The sequence below is a fragment of the Mya arenaria genome, chromosome 15, assembly GCF_026914265.1.
Source record: "Mya arenaria isolate MELC-2E11 chromosome 15, ASM2691426v1".
Lineage (NCBI taxonomy): Eukaryota > Metazoa > Mollusca > Bivalvia > Myida > Myidae > Mya > Mya arenaria.
Window position 1 is genome coordinate 41,034,177 of NC_069136.1, and position 18,666 is coordinate 41,052,842.

General features: G+C 35.2%; 1 protein-coding gene across 1 annotated transcript in view; it reads left to right on the forward strand.

Moving 5' to 3' along the window:
* The first annotated feature begins 10,567 nt into the window (after positions 1-10,567).
* LOC128219061 (ras GTPase-activating protein 3-like) overlaps positions 10,568-18,666 on the forward strand; it is a 42,313-nt gene continuing 34,214 nt past the window's right edge. Inside the window, exons 1-3 of the mRNA XM_052926875.1 lie at positions 10,568-10,684; positions 11,945-12,056; positions 12,863-12,947. Of these exons, the coding sequence (XP_052782835.1) occupies positions 10,636-10,684; positions 11,945-12,056; positions 12,863-12,947 (246 nt within the window). The 5' untranslated portion in view covers positions 10,568-10,635. The remainder of the gene's footprint in view (positions 10,685-11,944; positions 12,057-12,862; positions 12,948-18,666) is intronic.

Genomic DNA, 18,666 nt, shown 5'->3' on the forward strand with positions numbered 1-18,666 from the left:
TTTGACCAGTCACATGATATTTTGGTGTATGACTAAAATACGAAAATAGTTTTTTTGACTAAAATACGAAAATAAGGTTATTTTTGATGAAAATGGAGTTATTTTCGCGAAAATAAGATTTTGATATAAATCTGGTAAGTTTTGGCGAAAATACCATTTTTGACAAAAATGTAGTTAGTTTTTGGGTAAAATAATTTTTTGGGGGTGAAATAAGTTTTGGTAAAAATCTGAAAATAGGGTTAGTTAGGGCGAAAATAACATTTTGGACAAAAATGTAGTTAGTTTTGGGATAAAATAAAGTTGTTTTCGCGAAAATGAGATTTTGGTTAAGATCTGGTAAATTTTGGCGAAAATAGCATTTCCGGCAAAATTTTATTAAGTTTGTTGCTTAAATAAGGTATTTTCGCAAAAATAAGATTTGGGTTAAGATCTGGTAAGTTTTGGCGAAAATTACATTTTAGGCTCAGCCTGTCATAGGCATACATGTCGGCATCCCCTTTAATATTTATGCAAAAAGCTACCATAAAAATCGGGATGAGCAATACTATCAGCAATGAGCGATTTAAGACTACTATTGTTGTAGGACATATCTTTGATTGTTCCCTTTAGTTTTATCGTGTGCCTGCTGCAGTAGCAATAACGGTCTATAATTATGGGTCATTGTCATTAACTTAATCCGCATAATGACAAACAAGTGTGTATAACTGCTTTGATGTTGCACATTTCTGAAGGAGGTGTGATCAACAGAAACATGTCAATTTTCTTAAAAACACAATTGTTACGAAACACTAATGCACCTGTCATATGTGTTCTGTAGACCAAATAAAAGTTTTTTAATATTTTGGATTAAAAATTGTCATTTACGGCAACAGAGAAGGTATTTTTCCCATTTTTTCTAAATCTTATTTTACCGAAAAGAACTTTATATTATTCAAAAACTAACCACATACTTGTCCAAAACTAAGCCTATTTTCATATTTATATCAGAATCTTATTTTCGCGAAAATAACTTTATTTTTGCCCAAAACTTACTATATTTTTGTCAAAAATGTTATGTTCGCCAAAACTAACTCTATTTTCATATTTCTTTCAAAATCTTGTTTTCGCGAAAATAACTTTATTTTTGCCCAAAACTGACTATATTTTTGTCAAAAATGTTATTTTCACCAAAACTAACTCTATTATCATATTTGTTTCAAAATCTTATTTTCGCGAAAATAACTTTATTTTTGCCCAAAACTTACTATATTTTGGTCAAAAATGTTATTTTCGCCAAAACTAACTCTATTATCATATTTGTTTCAAAATCTTATTTTCGCGAAAATAACTTTATTTTTGCACAAAACTTACTATATTTTGGTCAAAAATGTTATTTTCGCCGAAACTAACTCTATTTTCATATTTCTTTCAAAATCTTATTTTCGCGAAAAAAACCCTTATTTTTGTATTTTAGTCAAAAAAGCTAATTTCGCGAAAATAACCTATTTTCGCGAAAATAGGTTATTTTCGTATTTTAGTCATACCGATATTTTGTGGTACGATTAAACACCAAAAACGGGAAACACCGAAACGCACAAAAACGCAAGGCAACCAAAGTTGCTTGATGGGAATGCTGTGGCGTCATATGACCTGTAAAATATTTAGTGACATTTTACCAAAACGTATTCTTTTTTATCTTCAGATTTATCAAAGGGGTCAATCCTACCAGCAATCTAGCATAAAATCACTACGGAATACTTCAGTTTAACAAAGTCAGAAAATCTGGAAATGCCGCGATACAGCAGGAGTCCATTCCCTTCGTAGGGACTTCATATTAAACTATGCGAAAAAATATTTTCTTATCAAACAATTGAAATTACTTTCGGATGCATTATTATTCCTTTAAAAACATAGATTACCCACGACCTTCAAATAATAAAAATATAAATAATAAACAATGAAAACCCTACGCACCGTTCAGCCGACAGAACGCAATCATTTAAAGGAAATGGTTCATGAATACTAATTAAAAAAAATATGTCCAAAAAATATGGTGTATTATACATTTTCGCTACCATTTTTGGTGGCAAATAAAAAAAAAATAACTTAAAGCTGTACTCTCACAGATTTACCATTTTACAACTTTTTTATTGTTTGTCTTAGGAAGTGCATTTTTTTGCGTAAATATTCGCAAACCAATGATATAAGATAGCTGACAAAAGATCAGATCGCAGTTTTTCATATTTCCGTTCGAAATTTAATGTTTTATGGCTAAAAACCGTTACAAACAGTTGCATAAAAAATGCATAAAACAGCAATTTTTGAACCTGAATAAAATAATCTGCGATTTTTTTGTCAGCAGTCTTATATAATTGCCTTCCATGGGTTTTCGCAGAAATTGGCTTGTTCCAAGGCAAAAAAAAGGTTGTCAACACGTTCAATCTGTGAGAGTACAGTTTTTAACCTATTCAAAATCACGTTACGTGTACCCCCTTAATATGTTCTTAAACCGTAAAGGTGATGTCAGGCTTTTCTAAATATGAAAATATCAAGTAATAAATTTATAGTAATTTCAAGTATTCTGGTGGAGTGCATGTTTGAGCTTGGCGCGAAAATTCGTCAAACTATATGGAACATGTCACGATATAAAACATATATATATATATATGTATACAGTATGGTGGTTATATACAAGTTAGAACAGAAGTCGACATTTCCCAAGCCAAGCATTTTAATTTTAAGAATTCATCGAAATGAAGCGGTTAGCTTTACAAAATATTACACATGTATTAGACATATGTTTTTATAGTATTCAAACTAAGGAGAGCCCCTTTAATATCCATATGCTACTTTTTTTAAACACCCCTAATTTTCTGATAAGCCAAAAAAATACATTTGGTTCGGGTTTTACACTACCTACGGAATAAGCGCCGACTCTACCGTTTTTATAGTCAGTTTAAAAAAAAATGAAAAACTAGAAAAAAGGTGTGTTTTTTTGTTGTTGTTTTTTTTAATTGCTATTCACTTTGTAGTTGAAAACCTTAAATGCTTATACAGAAGATTACTTAAACACCATTATCCAATGATGAAAATGGCATTCTAATCTAAAGTCAAATAAAAAAAGCCTACCTACCCTACATATTATTTAAAAGGATGTAACCCTAACCAAACAATTTGTTTAGGCCTTATATTATGTTTTGTAACATACTATATGCTGAATACAACCTTTACACTTTTAAACATTGCTTTACAATGTAAATGTCGATGTATTTGTGTGAAGTTTCAGTATTGCTTATTATAATTTATTTTTGTTTGCTTTATCATCTTAAGATACTTTCAAATTAGAAAATCGTGTCTTTCGGTGGTGTTATGTTCTAAAGGTTTAGATTAAATCGATTTGAAAGATATGTATACAGTTTTATGGTGAAATGGCATATCTTAAATATAAAATTTCAAAACTTGCTATTAAGGCAATACGTTTCCAAAACATTACTTAAATACTAGCCTGGGTTATTAACTCACACGCATCAAATAACAACTTGCCTATCTTTTCACCGAGAACGTCAACTTTACATTGAAAATGTTTGGTTTCATTACAATGCATCAAATAAATTATAAATCTAACACATATGACTCCATGTCCGTTTGTTCCGTGCGATAAAATGGTTATAAAACTTTTGGGTAAAAAAATAAATGGCGCAGCATTTGTCATGTACACCTAACGAACCATTAGAAGGATAAACGACTCGGGCATAAGACAGCGCACACAATCACCACTTAATAAAGGGTAATAGGACGTGAGAATTACGTGCATAAAGGTATAACTATTCTCCCCGTGTAGAGTCTCTACATCTTGGTTTTTGGGATGTTAATCACTGAAACCACCCCTGTATTGAGTGGGGTCTTTTTAATAACTCGTTTATGTCGCAATATTTACACCTCAACGTCCATTCCTTAAATGAACTGCCTTTCGGCAATTGCGTTCATCAATCGATGAACGCAACATCTTCGGATATGTTCGGATCGCAATTCATCGCATAACAATATACATGCAAATTTGATCTTGTTATTGTTTGTATTGTGTCATCAGGTCTCGTAAAATATAAATCAACATTTTAGAAAGTTATTATATTTTAAACGTTTTGTTACCAAAAGTGTTTTAATTTTACGTTTTAAAGTGATTTCAAGTGGTTGATCTTTTCCCGCGTTATTGTGACGTCATTTGAAAAAAAATGTTTCCGGTAACAGTCGGGTCGTCCTATTTACAGAACAGGAAAGAACGGATTTCTGAAAGGTAATCCGAAATGAAATGAAGTATTTTTTTAACGTTTCTTGAATTAAATAATGAACTATTGGTGTAAATATAAGGAATGAATTGCGGGGTTGATGTCATTATCGGGGATATGAACGCAATTGGGCTGGTCAAAGTACGCGTGGAGTCCTTCGGACTCCACACACTTAGACCAGCCCAATTGCGTTCATACCCCGATAATGACATCAACCCCGCAATTCATTCCTTAAATGGAATTGTTTATGTTGACGCATTTCTAACGTCATTTCTCTTTTCTAGTAAATTTGTCTTTTTTTGTCTGTCAATCGTTGTCCAATCAAATTTCATTTTGTATATGTATATTCAATTACATTTAGTATTTCATTTAACAGGTTTATAATTTAAAAGCAAATTTTGTAATGATTAAATGTTAGTTTGGCCCATTTTGGCCCACAATGAAACTATATTACCAAATACATGTACCAAACATGATAATATAGTTTCATTGTTAGGTGACCTAGATTCATTTAAAAAACTTTGTTTTTCTGTTATGTTATTATTAGCATATATTTGTATGGATGTGTTTAAAATGTTGTAGAAATTAAGTTTTAATCCATGTACGAACACAGGCATTTGAATCATTGTTTGTCACTAAAATATTGTTTAAAACCATTTTGGGTACATACAATGAGTTAAACAACACATCTGAAGATATTTAGTGTCTTTGATATACAAAAAAGAAACAAGGTATGTAACTCAAACTTACACAGATTTCACGGTAGAGTCCAGTTTTATGTAAATTTCTCAACCAACATATAAACAATCCATTTTTAAATAAGTGACATGGAAAGAAGAGTCAATTACCTTTAAAATGGTGTGCGATATGTTGGTATAACTATATTGTCTTTAGACAAACAAGCAAAATTTAATGTCAAATTCTCATGTTTTTCTTTAGTCGGAAAGAGTACAGCAAATTAAAATCTTCAATTTTGGATGCAATTTTGTGGACATTTAAACATATCAGGGTCAGTCGGAAGATAATTCGTGAACCACTTAAATAAAAACTGTTGTTGTTTAAGTTTGTTGCTGGTTTCTCTTTCTCCGTTGCGTTTGGTGGTCGTAGCATCGTCTTCAAAATATTGGCTCTCCCTCGGGCGCTTATTTTACGCATACGCCTTCAATACGTATAAACCTCTCCGCTGGCTATATATACCACCGAATGAATTGGTCCTCGAGCGTTACGTATATGTACGTTTCCCTCACCTTAAATATAAATCTGCTCCTTCATCGCCTTGAATCCTTTTGAAACATTACAACCGTCTCAAACTAAATGGCCCTTCCACTGGATCCACTAGCATGCATGATGCTCTGAATATAACTCCACTCCGGTTCTATCCGACATCCAGTAAAGAAATGTTATAACAAAATACCCAGTGCCCAGATGTGGTCCAGGATGCACAATATTTTCGGTTGAATATGCTTCTTCAGACAGACAATTTGTTTTTAAGTCTGAGTAATGCACGTAATTTATTACAATTCAGTCCTCTACCTGCAACAAGAGAGAAAAAAATCATTAATATCTCAGAGATTAAATATTTCCTGCTGGCCTAGAACGTTGTTGACATCTGATCTGTATACCGAGAAAAATGAATGGTATTTAACTTGAAAGTGGGTGACATTTCTTAGGATAAACGTTACGTATTTTTTATTGTTTAAATCAAGTCGCGTTAAACTGGAGTTTGAGGAAATGTAAGGTCCACAAAGAAATTCTCTTATTTGTTATATGTAACTACTCCTGATTAGGAACACTTTGTCTGTTTAATAACCACTATAAAACCCATTGAAGACCGTTTCGTTTTTTCGAATGCAATGCAAACATCATCATCAGTAAATGCTACCTTAATTGGGAGAATCATTTTTTAAGAACTACTTGAAGGGTTGGACGACCCTGAAGAAGTTCGTTGTTGGCCGACACCATGTGTAAAACGCTAGAAATGGCATTTGTTTAATCCGAAGCATTGAGATGTATAAGGAAATTAATTAATAGTAAAACGTACATCACGACTGTCTGGAAATATGGACACCATTTTAATAAAGATTTTTATATCTAGACCAGCAGACATGTAAAAGGTCATCCTAGACCTGACTGAAACATAAAGTGATCTCTGCCTACTGGTTGTTGACTTAGGAGACACTAATAGACACCTTACAGCTGAGCTGTACATATAGTGACCTCCGCCTTTTTATTTTCGACTTAGGCGAAGCTAATATTAAGTATCGTAATAGGACTGCGCTCAACATACTGTGACCTTCACATACCGGTTGTCAGCTTAGGACATATTGATTGTCCCTCTCTTGCAGATACAGTTTCGCAGCTGAAGCAAACAATATTCTTATACTGTTAAGGAATTTATCGTAACGATGTTGAACGTATCATTGTAGTCTGATCGGCTGACACTGTTTTTATGGAAACAAAGGTGTTTTTACATTTCTTGCACACTATATACTATATCTGTATTCGACTTCAAATAATTGATTTATGTTTTAAACATTACATGTATAGTTAAACAATGTGTTCTAAGGCAAGAATGGGGGTCGACCACATTTTTAAACGCATGCGCAATAATTGGCTTATCCACATGTTTTTCAGTTCTTCTCTTGGTAATGTCCTTGCGGTCATCATAATTCGCGCTTAACAACTTGGCTAACCATTTCATCAGTTCTTGCAAGTTCAGGGGAGGTAATTGATTTTTCCACCATTTTAGCCTTCGTTACGGAGTCGGCCGAGCTTACATGCATGCTAACGGGACTCACAATCCCATCATAATTAAAGTATTAAGGTAAATCATTTAAACTGTCTCTATTATATTTTAATCAGTATATTCACTAAACATAAAAAGGAGATATTAAAAAATGTCATTATATTGAATATAAAAAAATATTAAAATATTCAGAAACTCTGTGTTAGGGACACTGCTAATTTGTCCTTAGGTTAGACACATAGTCAATTTTGACAGCGTAACTCATGTGTAGATTGTTTAAGAATTTCCAATCTTTCATCACTCACTTTAAGATGCAAATGTAGATAAAGATATACGCTTCAGGATTTCACTACTAGCATTGTATTTCACTACATAGCGATCATAGAAGAAATTCGTTAAATCGTTCAAAAATCACTAATATTTCATCAATTTCGATAAAATTCGCAATACATAGAAAGTACAATCAAATCAAATAAAATCTTTTTTTTCAGTCGGTATGATATAACAGAGAAAACATTAGCTATGAATAGCTTATAGCTATTGGCCGACTAATATCTATCTATCTTCCGGTACTGTCGAACCCTTTACAGGGACGTAGACATTTTTGTGCGCGTCAAGCCACAAAGATTGTTAGTAGAAGTTAAAAGAATTAAGGCCAAAATACAAATATAAAGGGAATGGAATCGTTTGTTAGTAGTTTAAAAGGTTAAAAACAGGAGTGAAGAACAGGTTATGGTGAACTGTGTTCAATGGTGCTGACAGCAGCATTGAACTGTTCGAGGGTTCGAAGAAGGGGTATATCTGGGGGGAGACTATTCCATAGTACTATGGACCTGGGGAAGAAGGAGTACTTGTAGTAGTCAGTTGTGGCAGAGATTAACCTATATGATAAGGGATGGTAATGGCGGGATTGTTTAGTAAGAGGGAGGAAATCTTGAATGGGGATTGCCACCAACTGGTTAGTAATTTTGTACATGAGGGACAATCTGGAATCAATGCGCCGGACATCTAGGCGGCGCCATTTTAGCATGTCAGTGACACTGGAGGTGCGGCCAAAGTCAGACAATCGCCCAACGCGCTGCCCTCCTCTGAACCGCTTCTATTTGGTCTGTTTGGGTTTGAGTGTGAGGAGACCAGACTTCGGAGCTATATTCCAACTGGGGTCTGACAAGGGTATGCCATGGACTTAAGGAGTATGGAGTTGACCTTTATGTTCCTGCGAAGGAAACCTAGAGTTTGATTTGCCTTTTTTGTTGACCTATTTATGTGGGTGTCCCACGAGAGATCATTTGAGATATCCACTCCGAGGTATTTTGCTGAGGTGACAGATTCTAGGAGTGTATTGTGTAGATAGTATTGTGAGGGGATAGGATTTCGTTCTTGAGCCGTGGATAACTTGACACTTGGAGGGATTGGATTCCATATCCCAGTCCAACTCCCACTTTTCTAGCGTCTTAAGGTCATTTTGTAGGGTATTAGACTGTTTGACTGAGGTAAGTGACATGTATATTGCAGTGTCATCTGCAAATAGACGCACTTTAGACTGGATGATTTGTTGGAGGTCATTTATGTATGCAAGGAAGAACAGGGGCCGGAGCACTGACTCCTGCGGAACTCCTGATGAGACAGGTATGGGCTCTGAGCTTGTACCGTTTAGGATCACGGATTAAAGCCGGTTATCTAGAAAGCTCTTAATCCACTTTTACGTTTGACCACGTATGCCATAATTATGCATTTTTAGGAGGACTTTCTCATGGCTCACTTTGTCGAAGGCTTTGCTAAAATCTAAAAGTATCAGGTCAACCTGTTGTTTGTTGTACACTGATTTTACAAGGTCATTTACATGCATTGTTAGTTGTGTCACACAGGATCTTTTTTTCTCAGAAACCATGTTGGAAATTGTGCAGAATGCCAAGGTTTGTAAAGTGTTTTGAAATTGATGAGGACACTATATGCTCCAGGGTTTTGCAAAGTACACATGGAAGGGATATTGGCCTGTAGTTGGCTGGGTCTGACTTGTCGCCCTTCTTGTAAATAGGGGTTACATTTGCATTTTTCCACTGGGAGGGTATGGATCCCTCATTAATGGTTTTCTGGAAGAAAATTTCAAGGATTGGTGACAGTTCCTTTGAAAGAGTTTTCAGAATGATAGGCTTGATTTTGTCTGGCCCACATGCCTTATGAGGGTTAAGATTTGTTAGGAGCTTTTTAATGCCGTTGGCACTTATGTGGATATTTGGCATTCTTTGGTAATTTTGACTGTCTTCAGGTGGTGAGTTTTTTTTTATCAGATATCTCTTGGAGTTTCATCTTGCAGTAGGATGCTAAGTTAAGGGGTGATTTTGGACAGAATACCGATTGGAACTGTTTATTAAAAGCAGTTGCCTTTGAAGTTTCATCTGTATAAAGTTTGTTTGGGTATTTCAAAGGTGGCAGGGATGCTGAATCTTGTTTGGAATGTTTGAGGAGGGAGTAAAACTTTTTGGTGTTTGGCTTTGATGAGGGAGAGGCATCAGACTGGTTTACTTTAAGAATATCCTCAAAGTAATTTTGATAGGCTTCTTTTGTTTTCCTTCGGACTGTATGTTTGAGGTCCAGGAAGTTTTTGCGATCAGAGGATTTGTTTGATTTCCTAAATTTTTGAAGGCCCTATCACGCCTTCTCATAATCCTCTTCAGACTTTAATTAATCCAGGGAAGATGGTTTCATATGGAGGACATTTTTGACGGTATGAATTTCTCTGATAGCTTATTTAGAGTGGATGAGAAGTTAACCCATAGATCTTTAATTGATAGGGTAGAATATTTGCCCTCCTTTAACATTTCCTGATGGTACGTATCCATTGACTGTTTAAATCCATCCCAGTTTGCTTTTTTATATAGTGGGATTTTTCGAGGCTTTTGGTAACAGATTTTGGTGGAAGTATGAACTTTGACCTCAACAATGTTATGGTCGCTGATGCCAGGTAGGATGTTAACCTGATTTACCAGGATTGGATTTGTTGTAAGAAATAGGTCTAAGATTTTATTTTCTCTAGTAGGTAGGTTGAACATTTGTGTGAGGTTAAAATCGTTTATGGTCTCAAGAATTTCTCGGTAGTATGTAGCTAGGATGTTTGCAGTCAGGGGATGGACTCATGGTGTTCCAGTCCATATTTGGTAGATTCAGATCCCCAGCCACCCAAACGTTAGTGAATTTTTTGTTAACTTTTGCTAGAGATTGTGCAAATTCTACTGAGCGGGCCGCAGTGTATCTAGCTCGTGTGGTTTGTAGTATGCACCTATAATTAAGGGTTTATTGCCTACTAGGTCAACTTTAATCCAGAGATCTTCGCAATTGGATTATTGTATATTGTTACAGTATCAAACATTATTTAGAAAAATAAATGAGTTTTTTTTTAAATATAAAATTGCATTTCATTACATGGGATTGTATTTCATCACTTTATGGAATTGTATTTCTCGATTTTCACTACAAAATCGTAATCCTGTCCCGTCTCGTACCCCGACATTCGGAATTCCTCCGATATTGTCCAACAGCGAAAAATGGCCGAAGAGTTCCGTATGGTACTTTTATTGCAAATTTCATAACATAAAAATAATACGACAGAAATGGGATGGGACCATGGCTAGCAAAGATGTGAGAATAACGGAAAGTTTGCGAATTAAGATAGGTAACAACAATGCTACAACATAGAATTTTGTTCTATCGTTACCCTTTTGTCATGATAATGCAAAAGCATGTGCTTCAAGTTAATAGCTTCGTAAAAAAACACCAATCTTTTTTTGTTTACATAAGTGGACTGCATCTGGACAAAACATTTCGGATAAATAATAGTTAAGTTATATTTATCTTCAAGTAGTAACCCTCTCCTTATGCAGTTTATTTGGGCAAAATATTTAATAACTTTCAAGTCTGCATAAAACGTTTTATGGTATGGATTGTTTTTAGTGGTTCTATCCACAGAAACTCTTGTGCATACTCAGAAACACAAACTATAAATGTGTTACCATGATCAAGGTCTACATGGCTTTTTCTGCCCAATTTGGGAAAAAGACCGTAGACATTTTGGAAAATTTGTGCGGGAATATGCCTGAATTTGGAAATTTTACAGTTCAAAGAACAAGCTTTTCAGTCTCCTGTGAATGAGGAAATTAAAAAATATTAGTTTCTTTTCCTTTTCAAAAGACATAAATTGTCTGAAATAACCATCCTTGGGGAGTAAATATCTATTGCAATAAATCATGACAGAAAATATTTCATACTGATCTCTGAGTGTGATAAAAATCTATGATTTCCGATATCAATTATTCCAAAAACTTTACATCTCTTCATTTATTAGGATGTTGAATGAACCAGTTCAGGTTGAAATACCTTTTTTACTTTTGATTGGTATTTTTGTATGAAGATTGGGAAAAAATCATATATTTTGCTTTGGGAATGGGTTCAATGATTGGACCCGTGGGTACTATAGAAAAAACCCTGGTCAATATTCATTTTTCCAACAACATGTGTTGAACTAATTATGTAAAAATATGTACAGGATATTTGTAGCTATAAACAGTTAACATGCGTAAATATTTAGATATTCCACATAATTTGTCATATGAGTTAATGACACATTCTGTTGATCACTAAAAGACGCTAAATAATAAAGCAAGTTTTGCGAGCATTGTGAAAACAATTATTTGCACATTGACAGATTAGATAAAAGGAAGTCATTTTTGGTGCCGTTGTGAAGATAATTAATTTCTGGATTAATAGATGCCGGTATGTTATTTGCATTAAATTGTGTGTGTTTTTCTGTGCAAAAATCAGTTCAATCAGTATATCAGTATGCTCGGGTATGAGTAAGAATGCCAATAGTTTGAATTCACTTCTGTGCAATATTAATTCTTAAATAATTATTCTTTTATATGAATTATTTTTCTAGGTGAAGCCAAAAACCTTCCATTTTCCCAAAACGGATTGAAGAGCACATTTTGTTCCTTGAATTTGGATCGGGAGGAGATTTACAGAACTGCAGCTGTGGAAAAGTCTGTCAAGTGGGTGAAATTTAATAATATCAAATTTAATTCTATAACTTTCAGGGATAGAATTTAGCTTTGTCATGCACTTGCATATTTTTGCGAGTGGTTTTAGTTCTTAATGGAAAAATGACTAAAAACACTCGCAAAATGTATGAGATATATGGTGAAATTAAATATCATAACCATACATAGGCTGCAATTCCATTTAAAAGCATGCATCCATAATGATATGAAGGTCCTAAAGGTGGCCTTTTTTGTTCGTCCCAAGCCCAGTCTTACCAAAGTCAGTAATTCAGTTTAACATCATAATTTCATTATACTTCTGAGTTTATCAAGCATTCTAGAAGGTAACGAAAAAAGATTATACATCCGACAATGTTTTCTGCAAATTATGTCAACATTTATAAAATTGCAGATCAACCTGTGTGCATGTGTGAATAACAGTCCTAAAATAAACATCTGAAATCTAGAGTATTCTTAGGGATGCAAAAACATTATGTCATATCAATAACCATTGCATTCCCATCTGTTACCATTGCCTGCACAGCTAATACAATGTAATCTGTAATTGTATAGCCTATTGTAACAATCAAGTGCTCTACTTTTGATCTGAGAAGATAAATATCCACTCACAAAATTTGCAAGCTAAGGCAAAAGTCAAGTGCAATATTTAAAAATAACTCTAATATACATCTTAAGAATCCAAATTTGAACCCTGACTTCCTTATTTGAAGATAACATGTACTTTGATGCAACATGATGTTAATAATTATGTGGATATTTGGAATTTTCAACCATTGTCATTGATTCATATCTTTCAGTCCATTTTATGGTGAAGAATTCTTTGGAGAGATCCCGCGACAGTTTCGCTACCTGTCCTGCTATGTTTACGAAAAGCCAGACAAGGTATTAGTTACTTGGATAAAAACACCTATGTTTATCTTACCCTTCGATGGTAAACTTAACTGTAGCTGTTTTCTCAGCTCACAAAGATGCTATACAACCATATAAATCCTTAAAATTTATATTCTGATGTACAGTATATGGATTTAAACATTTTTAAAAGAATAAACAAGAAACAGACTTAGGGCTATTCCATTTAAACATATAATCCTCCGAGAAAATGCACTTTTAAAATATACCACCCCCCTACAGAAGCAAATTTACCCTTTCAGGATCCAAAATAGCAAAAAAGACACCCACCCATATACTATCAAAATAACTGCCTTCCCCCCGTACTGATATAGCCCTTAGGTAAATTAAATAAACTGTTGCTGAGTTAAAACCTTACACTTATAACCAGTTATTTGTGACAACCTTGTTCTAAATGAAAGGGAAGGTGTCTATACACTTATAACCTGATATATGTGACAACCTTGTTATAGGTGTTAGGGAAGGTGTCTATACACTTATAACCTGATATCTGTGACAACCTTGTTCTAGGTATTAGGGAAGGTGTCTATACACTTATAACCTGATATCTGTGACAACCTTGTTATAGGTGATAGGGAAGGTGTCTATACACTTATAACCTGAAATCTGTGACAACCTTGTTCTAGGTGATAGGAAAGGTGTCTATACACTTATAACCTGATATCTGTGACAACCTTGTTCTAGGTGTTAGGGAAGGTGTCTATACACTTATAACCTGATATCTGTGACAACCTTGTTCTAGGTGATAGGAAAGGTGTCTATACACTTATAACCTGATATCTGTGACAACCTTGTTCTAGGTATTAGGGAAGGTGTCTATACACTTATAACCTGATATTTGTGACAACCTTGTTCTAGGTGATAGGGAAGGTGTCTATACACTTATAACCTGATATTTGTGACAACCTTGTTCTAGGTGATAGGGAAGGTGTCTATACACTTATAACCTGATATTTGTGACAACCTTGTTCTAAGTGATAGGAAAGGTGTCTATACACTTATAACCTGATATCTGTGACAACCTTGTTATAGGTGATAGGGAAGGTGTCTTTACACTTATAACCTGATATTTGTGACAACCTTGTTCTAGGTGATAGGGAAGGTGTCTATACACTAATTACCTGATATTTGTGACAACCTTGTTCTAGGTGATAGGAAAGGTGTCTATACACTTATAACCTGATATTTGTGACAACCTTGTTCTAGGTGATAGGAAAGGTGTCCATACACTTATAACCTGATATTTGTGACAACCTTGTTCTTGGTGATAGGAAAGGTGTCTATACACTTATAACCTGATATCTGTGACAACCTTGTTCTTGGTGATAGGGAAGGTGTCTATACACTTATAACCTGATATTTGTGACAACCTTGTTCTAGGTGATAGGGAAGGTGTCTATACACTAATTACCTGATATTTGTGACAACCTTGTTCTAGGTGATAGGGAAGGTGTCTATACACTTATAACCTGATATTTGTGACAACCTTGTTCTAGGTGATAGGAAAGGTGTCTATACACTTATAACCTGATATCTGTGACAACCTTGTTCTAGGTGATAGGAAAGGTGTCTATACACTTATAACCTGATATCTGTGACAACCTTGTTCTAGGTGATAGGGAAGGTGTCTATACACTTATAACCTGATATTTGTGACAACCTTGTTATAGGTGATAGGGAAGGTGTCTATACACTTATAACCTGATATCTGTGACAACCTTGTTCTAGGTGATAGGAAAGGTGTCTATACACTAATTACCTGATATTTATGACAACCTTGTTCTAGGTGATAGGGAAGGTGTCTATACACTTATAACCTGATATTTGTGACAACCTTGTTCTAGGTGATAGGGAAGGTGTCTATACACTTATAACCTGATATTTGTGACACCTTGTTATAGGTGATAGGAAAGGTGTCTATACACTTATAACCTGATATTTGTGACAACCTTGTTCTAGGAGATAGGGAAGGTGTCTATACACTTATAACCTGATATCTGTGACAACCTTGTTCTAGGTGATAGGGAAGGTGTCTATACACTTATAACCTGATATCTGTGACAACCTTGTTCTTGGTGATAGGGAAGGTGTCTATACACTTATAACCTGATATTTGTGACAACCTTGTTCTAGGTGATAGGGAAGGTGTCTATACACTTATAACCTGATATTTGTGACAACCTTGTTCTTGGTGATAGGGAAGGTGTCTATACACTTATAACCTGATATTTGTGACAACCTTGTTCTAGGTGATAGGGAAGGTGTGTATACACTTATAACCTGATATTTGTGACAACCTTGTTATAGGTGATAGGAAAGGTGTCTATACACTTATAACCTGATATCTGTGACAACCTTGTTCTAGGTGATAGGGAAGGTGTCTATACACTTATAACCTGATATTTGTGCAACCTTGTTCTAGGTATTAGGGAAGGTGTCTATACACTTATAACCTGATATCTGTGACAACCTTGTTCTTGGTGATAGGAAAGGTGTCTATACACTTATAACCTGATATCTGTGACAACCTTGTTCTTGGTGATAGGAAAGGTGTCTATACACTTATTACCTGATATTTGTGACAACCTTGTTCTAGGTGATAGGGAAGGTGTCTATACACTTTTAACCTGATATCTGTGACAACCTTGTTCTTGGTGATAGGAAAGGTGTCTATACACTTATAACCTGATATCTGTGACAACCTTGTTCTTGGTGATAGGAAAGGTGTCTATACACTTATAACCTGATATCTGTGACAACCTTGTTCTAGGTATTAGGAAAGGTGTCTATACACTTATAACCTGATATCTGTGACAACCTTGTTCTTGGTGATAGGAAAGGTGTCTATACACTTATTACCTGATATTTGTGACAACCTTGTTCTAGGTGATAGGGAAGGTGTTTATACACTTATAACCTGATATCTGTGACAACCTTGTTCTTGGTGATAGGAAAGGTGTCTATACACTTATAACCTGATATCTGTGACAACCTTGTTCTAGGTATTAGGGAAGGTGTCTATACACTTATTACCTGATATTTGTGACAACCTTGTTCTAGGTGTTAGGAAAGGTGTCTATACACTTATAACCTGATATTTGTGACAACCTTGTTCTAGGTATTAGGGAAGGTGTCTATACACTTATAACCTGATATCTGTGACAACCTTGTTCTAGGTATTAGGGAAGGTGTCTATACACTTATTACCTGATATTTGTGACAACCTTGTTCTAGGTATTAGGAAAGGTGTCTATACACTTATAACCTGATATCTGTGACAACCTTGTTCTAGGTATTAGGGAAGGTGTCTATACACTTATAACCTGATATTTGTGACAACCTTGTGTTAGGTATTAGGGAAGGTGTCTATACACTTATAACCTGATATTTGTGACAACCTTGTTCTAGGTGTTAGGGAAGGTGTCTATACACTTATAACCTGATATCTGTGACAACCTTGTTCTAGGTATTAGGGAAGGTGTCTATACACTTATAACCTGATATCTGTGACAACCTTGTTATAGGTGTTAGGAAAGGTGTCCATACACTTATAACCTGATATCTGTGACAACCTTGTTATAGGTATTAGGGAAGGTGTCTATACACTTATAACCTGATATCTGTGACAACCTTGTTATAGGTGTTAGGAAAGGTGTCCATACACTTATAACCTGATATCTGTGACAACCTTGTTCTAGGTGATAGGGAAGGTGTCTATACACTTATAACCTGATATCTGTGACAACCTTGTTCTAGGTGATAGGAAAGGTGTCTATACACTTTTAACCTGATATTTGTGACAACCTTGTTCTAGGTGATAGGGAAGGTGTCTATACACTTATAACCTGATATCTGTGACAACCTTGTTCTAGGTGATAGGGAAGGTGTCTATACACTTATAACCTGATATCTGTGACAACCTTGTTCTAGGTGATAGGAAAGGTGTCTATACACTTATAACCTGATATCTGTGACAACCTTGTTCTAGGTGATAGGAAAGGTGTCTATACACTTATAACCTGATATTTGTGACAACCTTGTTCTTGGTGATAGGGAAGGTGTCTATACACTTATAACATGATATTTGTGACAACCTTGTTCTAGGTGAAAGGGAAGGTGTCTATACACTTATAGCCTGATATCTGTGACAACCTTGTTCTAGGTGATAGGGAAGGTGTCTATACACTTATAACCTGATATTTGTGACAACCTTGTTCTAGGTGATAGGGAAGGTGTCTATACACTTATAACCTGATATTTGTGACAACCTTGTTCTAGGAGATAGGGAAGGTGTCTATACACTTATAACCTGATATTTGTGACAACCTTGTTCTAGGTGATAGGGAAGGTGTCTATACACTTATAACCTGATATCTGTGACAACCTTGTTCTAGGTGATAGGGAAGGTGTCTATACACTTATAACCTGATATTTGTGACAACCTTGTTCTAGGTGATAGGAAAGGTGTCTATACACTTATAACCTGATATTTGTGACAACCTTGTTCTAGGTGATAGGAAAGGTGTCTATACACTTATAACCTGATATTTGTGACAACCTTGTTCTAGGTGATAGGAAAGGTGTCTATACACTTATAACCTGATATTTGTGACAACCTTGTTCTAGGTGATAGGGAAGGTGTCTATACACTTATAACCTGATATTTGTGACAACCTTGTTCTAGGTGATAGGGAAGGTGTCTATACACTTAAAACCTGATATTTGTGACAACCTTGTTCTAGGTGATAGGGAAGGTGTCTATACACTTATAACCTGATATCTGTGACAACCTTGTTCTAGGTGATAGGGAAGGTGTCTATACACTTATAACCTGATATCTGTGACAACCTTGTTCTAGGTGATAGGGAAGGTGTCTATACACTTATAACCTGATATTTGTGACAACCTTGTTCTAGGTGATAGGGAAGGTGTCTATACACTTATAACCTGATATCTGTGACAACCTTGTTCTAGGTGATAGGGAAGGTGTCTATACACTTATAACCTGATATTTGTGACAACATTGTTCTAGGTGATAGGGAAGGTGTCTATACACTAATTACCTGATATTTGTGACAACCTTGTTCTAGGTGATAGGAAAGGTGTCTATACACTAATTACCTGATATTTGTGACAACCTTGTTCTAGGTGATAGGAAAGGTGTCTATACACTTATAACCTGATATCTGTGACAACCTTGTTCTAGGTGATAGGGAAGGTGTCTATACACTTATAACCTGATATCTGTGACAACCTTGTTCTAGGAGATAGGGAAGGTGTCTATACACTTATAACCTGATATCTGTGACAACCTTGTTCTTGGTGATAGGGAAGGTGTTTATACACTTATAACCTGATATATGTGACAACCTTGTTCTAGGTGATAGGAAAGGTGTCTATACACTTATAACCTGATATCTGTGACAACCTTGTTCTAGGTGATAGGAAAGGTGTCTATACACTTATAACCTGATATTTGTGACAACCTTGTTCTAGGTGATAGGGAAGGTGTCTATACACTTATAACCTGATATTTGTGACACCTTGTTCTAGGTGATAGGGAAGGTGTCTATACACTTATAACCTGATATTTGTGCAACCTTGTTCTAGGTGATAGGGAAGGTGTCTATACACTTATAACCTGATATTTGTGACAGCCTTGTTCTAGGTGATAGGAAAGGTGTCTATACAC